The 6,568-nt window shown below is 42.4% G+C and overlaps 1 protein-coding gene across 6 annotated transcripts; it reads right to left on the bottom strand.

The window, feature by feature from the left end:
* Nucleotides 1-1,003: 1,003 nt before the first annotated feature.
* Nucleotides 1,004-6,562, bottom strand: LOC119339842 (nuclear poly(A) polymerase 4-like). Of its 6 annotated transcripts, none has more exons than XM_037611741.1 (12): nucleotides 6,143-6,562; nucleotides 5,984-6,061; nucleotides 5,714-5,821; nucleotides 5,127-5,189; nucleotides 4,872-5,033; nucleotides 3,942-4,055; nucleotides 3,775-3,837; nucleotides 3,371-3,700; nucleotides 3,110-3,274; nucleotides 1,847-2,761; nucleotides 1,683-1,759; nucleotides 1,004-1,586 (listed from the first exon to the last, which is right to left on the bottom strand). In XM_037611741.1, the coding sequence occupies exons 1-12, from the start codon at nucleotides 6,218-6,220 to the stop codon at nucleotides 1,562-1,564; spliced, it is 2,178 nt and encodes a 725-aa protein (XP_037467638.1). In that variant the 5' UTR covers nucleotides 6,221-6,562; the 3' UTR covers nucleotides 1,004-1,561. The 6 variants fall into 6 exon arrangements, with proteins under 6 accessions (XP_037467638.1, XP_037467637.1, XP_037467639.1 ...); XM_037611740.1 differs by having other exon boundaries at nucleotides 1,004-1,480; XM_037611742.1 differs by having other exon boundaries at nucleotides 1,683-1,728.
* Between the last annotated feature and the right edge of the window lie 6 nt (nucleotides 6,563-6,568).

The following is a 6,568-nucleotide window of genomic DNA, read 5'->3' as shown; positions in this document are numbered from 1 at the left end:
CTAGCGCATCTTCGCATCCACTCTCATAGAAACCAGGAGAAACCATCCCCAACTGAACAGTAGAACGCTAGCGTGAGATGTGGATTGGGAAACGAGATGAGATGATTTACCGGCGTTTTGCAGTCTGATTTGCTCTTCCTCAAGCAATCATAGCACCACCCCCCTCCTTCCTATGCCCTCCAGCTTGACCACCGCCCGCTTGCCTAGAGATCCCGACCGCCGATGCCGCCCCGACCTTGACATCGCCGCTACAACAACTGCTCCGCCCCTTGCACCGCACTGAAATGCTCCGCGGCAAGTGGAATCGACGGGTGGAATAGAGGAGACACGGAATGGATACTGCGAAACCCACCGGATTCATCGTCAGATATTGAAAACGGAGAGAGAGGGGAACGGCTATTTCGAAACCAGAGGAGCAGTTCCTCTCCGCGGCGGGTGGGAGGGCGGTGGAAGTGAGAATGGTAGCCTGCGGGAATGGAGGAGTGGTGGACTAGTCGTTGCGGGGTGTGATAAACGGGTCGGGCCGACCGTACGACACCTGGCTCCCACCTGAAACACCCGCGACCGACCGCGACACACCTGCGCGCGTGCGATCCAGATCGGATGGTGCGCGAAGGTGTGCGCGAGGGACGACCAAGCAGCACAGCTGCACTTTTTAGAATTTAGGTTCTTTCTTTCTCTTCTTTAATATATGATATGCATTTTCATTTTTAATATATGATATGCATACTCATGCATATCAAGAAAAAAATTACACAATTGTACTCAGCATTTCTGTATACAGGAACATTTTGTTTTTCGTGTCAAAACTTCCAACTTAAAATTTTCAACAACAAATGAGTTTCAAAAATATATCACCAGAAATGTGCATCCAATGACATTGTTTTTTGGCATATAACCCACTTTTTCGGTATAATAAATGGCGAAAGTTATTAGGCATGAAAATATATAGTGGCCTCGTATACAAAAAATAGAGGGAGTGCTTTAGACGAGAAACAGCATGTATAACAGTATTACATGGTGTTATATTAACAGGTAATATAGTTACCCAAACTCACATTCAGCAGCAGCCTGAACATGAAACTGAGATAAAAAAGCGAGCTGTGCCAAAGTACAAGGAACCACCTTGCAGATATCTTATATTACAAAGGTTGGGAGGGTACAAAGGGGTCTTGAGAAACACAGAAGGATAATAGCACATCTCTCTCTAATCTAGCCCTACAGCAGAATCCCTGGGAAGTAAACAAGTCAACCCAAGGAGCCTGCTGGAGTTCGATCACCGCAACTCCAGACGCAATCGACAAATTAAGCTGCGGAGCGAGCTAGTTCCATAAATGAACTTGCCACAGATCTAGACTAGAGTTGGCAAAGATCTTATGACCTTCCATGAAAGAAACTTCGCTTGTTTGTTGTTTTTGCCATGCCATTGCCAGACATGATTTTACCACCATCTTCCTTCAAGTCCCCAGTGTTTGCAGATCTGTGTCGGAAAGGAAAGTTTGTGAGTTGAACAACTTACCAAAGGGACACCAGACCCTCTATTCGACCCAGCTCTGGAGCCTCATGCTGTTGATGTCAAACTAACTCTGCGCAAAGTAGCAAACAAATACCAAACAGCAGAGTATAAAGAAAACGGAGCAACATGGATACTCAATGTACAAGGATTGAGTTCAAGATCATGCCTCAATGATAACTTCTGGGATCCATCTGACTTCAAACCTGCATGAGCTTTAGAAAGCACTTCAATCCCATTGTTCAGCTTTATAGACCAAATGAGCAAATAAAGCAGTTCAGATCATATCTAGAAACAAACGGAAATCGTTTCAAGAAGGAAAGAATGCGAGACCTCTAACTCTTCAGGGAGGCCGCTCTGAGAAACTCCATTCCCACCAAAGTGCAGATTTTCAACAAGGACATTTCCCATGTCTGTTTCTGCAATCTGCAGTAACTCTGCCTTATTGCCGCCAATGCTTTCACTTCCAACAAGCTCCAAAACAACCTTCTCGGCAACACGCTTTAAAGTTGTACTCACTGCTACAGTTGGAGCAGTGCTGTCCTTGACAGGTGAAATACAATCAACATGCTTGCTAGTCACGTCACCAGAACAAACCGCTTCAATTTTCACACACTTGGAGCCTGATGCAACTGAATCCAAGCTCTTCTCAGATGCATGTGATGAACTTGAGCACTTTGTTTGATCTCGATTGCCACTGCCAGGTGAATCCTGACTCCCACCACTTGCATTAGAAGTAACCTTCTGTTGGTTATTGCTTATGGGCTCATCACTAACATTGCCTGACCGAGGTGATGAAGTTTTTGGGTGAACTGGACTGACTGAAGCCCTCTTAACAGATCGGCTAGGTTCAGTATCAATCCCAGTAGAATCATGCTTTCTCTTCAGCTGGCTGTCTGGAGATCCATTTCCAGGGTCATTTTTATCAGACTGGTGCTGATGGTTCACATGCCTTTGAGGACGAGGTCTCTTGTATCCTTCTGGAAATACATAAGCTGGAATCTCTTTCCTCCGAACATGAGAAACCGCCAACTCCATCCCAGGTTTCCAGAACATATACATGTTGATCTCATGCCTGAACTCATCAACTGTTCCACGAATATCAAACTGCTGACCTTCTTGTATTTTCACACCTTCTTTCCTTGATAAGCCCATGAAGAAAGCACAATGAGCACACTGTCTAGAAGGATCTGCATACTCATATGGGTATGGATGGCATTGCAATTTCCCATAAGTGTCCCGTTCAATCTGCAAGTGTCAACCAAAAACCGCAGGCTAAACTGTTAAGCATCAGAAGAATAAATAGTAAGAACACAGTTGAAACTAAAACACAGGGTCTGTTTGCTGTTTCAAATAGGCATGCAAATTGTCACCCTACAAGTTCCCAACTCGAGTCACTAATTTCCACTCTGACACCCCCCTTTATAATTGGTCTGCAGTTCAGACAGACTTCTACATAATCCAAATATCAAAGCAATGCAATCCCAATTCCACAACCAGGAATTCCCGTAATAACTACACTAATGCAGTATAGCCCCAAAAGGAAGTTAACCTATGACAAGCCTGTGCACAGTAATACGAGCTTATATAACATACCTTTAAAGTCAGTTGCCTCAATCGAGACTCCACCCATCCCTTCCAAAGTCTGAGATCTTCATCATCCTCAGCGATGATGTCAACTTGCAGATAATTCTTATACGCCTCAAAAAAATTGAAAGGCTCAAAAAGGGCAGACCAACTAGCCTTATTCATCTCAATTTCCTGCATTAACAAAGAGTAAAGGGAAAAGTCAAAATAAGCAGTTGTTGAATACTATCTCCGTACCAAAATGTAAGATGTTTTTGTAGGCCAAAATACCTGGCATATTTTGTTGCCAAACTGGAATTGTTCTATCATAACCCTCAGCGTGCTTGTCGAAACATTATAGCTGGAGTTCATGCATGGATATGCTGGGGTGATAATGGGCATATGATGAGTTCTGTCACGAGGATTTTTGCGTGGATCCCACACAGGAAAGCCAAGTTCCTCCTCCTCAATGGCGCAAAGCATCACTGGAGTTGGCCAGCGCCACTGGGTAAAAACCCTGAAGAATCTCGAGACCAGCATACTTGGCACAGCATTAGGATAGAGCTGGCAGACTCGCGCAACCAGTAAAGCCCAATTCACACCTCCAAGAAAACCAGTAACCTAGAAAGCCAGATATTAGATTAATCCTAGCAATTCAAAGGAAGTTACCAACATTATAGTAAAACCACACTTACATTAGAATAAACACCTCTTCTTCTTGCCCAGTGCTTTAAACACCTTAGTGTTGTTCGAAAGCTCTACAATATAGAAGTATGTATATTGTTAACATTGCCATCCTAGAAAATGAAGATGAAAAAAATGTTGAGTAGAATAAAAGTAGATTATAGTTCCTCGAGTCAACCTCAATATTCGGAACAAGCCTAAGAATTTGGTCAGCCACTCTGCAGCCAGTAAGACTACGGACAGTTGCCTCATCAATGTCATAAAGCACTGCTTCCTGAGAGATATCCAAATCCTGCAGCAATATGTTAAGACAAGATGTATCTCTTGAAATATTCAAGATTAATATATAAGCAAGAAGCAGGAGGTGGACTTCTAAGAGTATTTCCCTTCCCCAGTTCAAAGAACACGAGCGCGAACGGAATTAAACAGCTGACAAAATCAACAGCAGAGGAAGTGTTGCATTGATGGCTGTGAATTGTCCTCTTATCACCGCAGGATTGTTAGTGAAGAACTGTCCCAAGTAGCAAAAGAAGTAATTTTACAAAATACAATTTGGCAATATGCATAAGAATAAGGAATAAAAGGTTCATTCTAGGAAGGAGTTCTGCCAATGGTAACAACCAGGCTTTACCGTGAGGTCAGTGAACAGGAGACTAGTTGATAATGATGATGGAAGATTTAAGTGTTATTCACCACAAGAAGTTCACATCAATTACATTCACATCCAACATAATACAAATGTTGCAACTTAAAATGCTTCCTAAGAGAACTATTTTTCACCAAAAAATACAAGATATAACAGCTCTAACACTTCCCCATATGTTAGAAAACACTACAAAACCAGCACACAGAAGTTGAAGTAGATCACACTATGGATAGCAGAACAAACCTACATTACCCACCTACAGTACTAGCACACCAAGCTAAAAACAGGGTCTATGTGATTATTATGAAATTATCACAAAAAAATAAGAGTAATCCATCAGGATCATAAGGAAAGCAGATATTAGGAGGAACCAACTAGTTCATATTCATCCCTACGTAAACTTGGTATGAATTGAGAAACAAACAAATGCATGAATATATTTTATAGGATGTACACACTTACAGATGGTACTACTAAGAGAGAAACGCTGGCATATAGAAGGTCGATGGATATCCCATGGAACTTAAATTTCATCACAGGTACATGTGCATCAGGTACAGGTTGCAATTGAGTCACTTCCTCCGTTTGTGCTAATATGTCATGCAGTACAATGAAGAAGTCTTCCTGTGAAAAACTACTATGTTAGAAAACAGTCAAACACCAATGCTTTAGCTAACACAAACTACACTGGAGGCCCACAACAGGAAGAAATATTACCTCGCGATTCACATATGAAGGTCCAACACATAGAGTATCAATGTCAGCCCCAGGCCCATGGACCTACCAAAACATAAGTATCAAATTATGCACAAGTGGATGATTTTATGAGAAGGAAAAACATTAAAATGCTTGATAAAGGCATGTTGCAAAAAGGGTTAGATAGTATATAATACAAACAAGAAAATTTGTTTATTCAATGAACCATGATCTCAGATTCTTTGTTCAAATCGGTGCCTACTTCCATAATAACGAGTTTCTTTTGTTCAAAACAGATGCAGCACATGTTAGTTCATTTAGTACCAAAATAAAATCAGTTTCAAGCTTTACTTGTTTGCATTCATGGCCTGTTCAGTCAGAATTTATCAGAAACCAAAATATTACAAAAATGCTATATAACCGACCCAAAATGTCAGTTTAAACCGAATGCCGACCCCTACTCAAGCGAGCAATCATTCAACTAATTATCAAACAAAAACAAAGGTGCCCAATAAAACAGTGTTGCTTTTACTGGCCTAATGCGTTAGAAACTTTAAGCTGTAATATGCACGGTAGAGCGAAATGGTGAAAGCAACGCATACACTTACCCCTAGACGGTATGACCCAAAGGTGAAAAGCACGGCATTTGCCTCTTCAACCATTTGATCAGTGTATCCTCTCTGACTAGTTAATTGTTTCACCCAATCTTTTACAATCTGCAAATTTGAACAAGGGTCTTGTTTAGCAATCGACAATCTAGCAAGCATTGTTTCAATCAGTAAGCATTATAACAAAATAGTCAAAGATTGACATCAAACTGCACTTCTTTTTATCATACAAAAAGTAGGCAAGAAACGGCATTGAAAGAGAGTAATCACCTTGTCAAGCTCCCCCAGCACCTCCTCTCGCCTAGCAGACTCATCGGCACTTTCATATAGGCCGGCTTCAACCAAGAACTGGCAATTATATGGTAACAAACAAAACAGTCAAAATCATCTTCTCGGAAACAACCAGTTACCGTACGAGTAGCTACTAACCTTGTTCAATTCCGCCGTCCTCTGGACATCAGCGTCCAACGGCCCAGCCAACGATATTGGCTTGTTAGAGGTCGCCATTTATCACACAAGAACGGTAGCGCCTCTAATCTAAGATAATGCAACCAAGTAATCCTCACTCCAGGACAAGCGGCCTTCAGAACAAAATCTCAAGAACGCTAAATCGCACAGATCGGCGCCTCAGAGCACGAAAAAGGCTCGGGAAAATTCGAACCGAACCGCCCCAAAATCGATGCTTTTCGCACGAAACCGAACAGAGCGCGACCTGTCTCGGATGAACCCAGAGCCCACGACCGCCGCCTCTATATTGGCCCTCAACGGAAGCAGGGGTACTAGTCGGACACGACCAAGGGAGTCGTGCGATAGACGGATCCAAACAACAAGGACGCGGAAACCTTCATCACCCAG

This window comes from Triticum dicoccoides, chromosome 7B (assembly GCF_002162155.2).
Source record: "Triticum dicoccoides isolate Atlit2015 ecotype Zavitan chromosome 7B, WEW_v2.0, whole genome shotgun sequence".
NCBI lineage: Eukaryota > Viridiplantae > Streptophyta > Magnoliopsida > Poales > Poaceae > Triticum > Triticum dicoccoides.
This window is presented reverse-complemented; position numbering and strand designations above follow the sequence as displayed.

Excerpts from the sequence above, each read along its gene's own strand:
- LOC119339842 (XM_037611740.1), bottom strand. The coding sequence starts at position 6,220 with ATGGCGACCTCTAACAAGCCAATATCGTTGGCTGGGCCGTTGGACGCT. Across the intron at positions 5,190-5,713 it reads TTGGGTCATACCGTCTAGGG|GTCCATGGGCCTGGGGCTGA; the intron begins GTAAGTGTATGC and ends ATGTTTTGGTAG. Across the intron at positions 2,762-3,109 it reads TGAGGCAACTGACTTTAAAG|ATTGAACGGGACACTTATGG; the intron begins GTATGTTATATA and ends TGACACTTGCAG.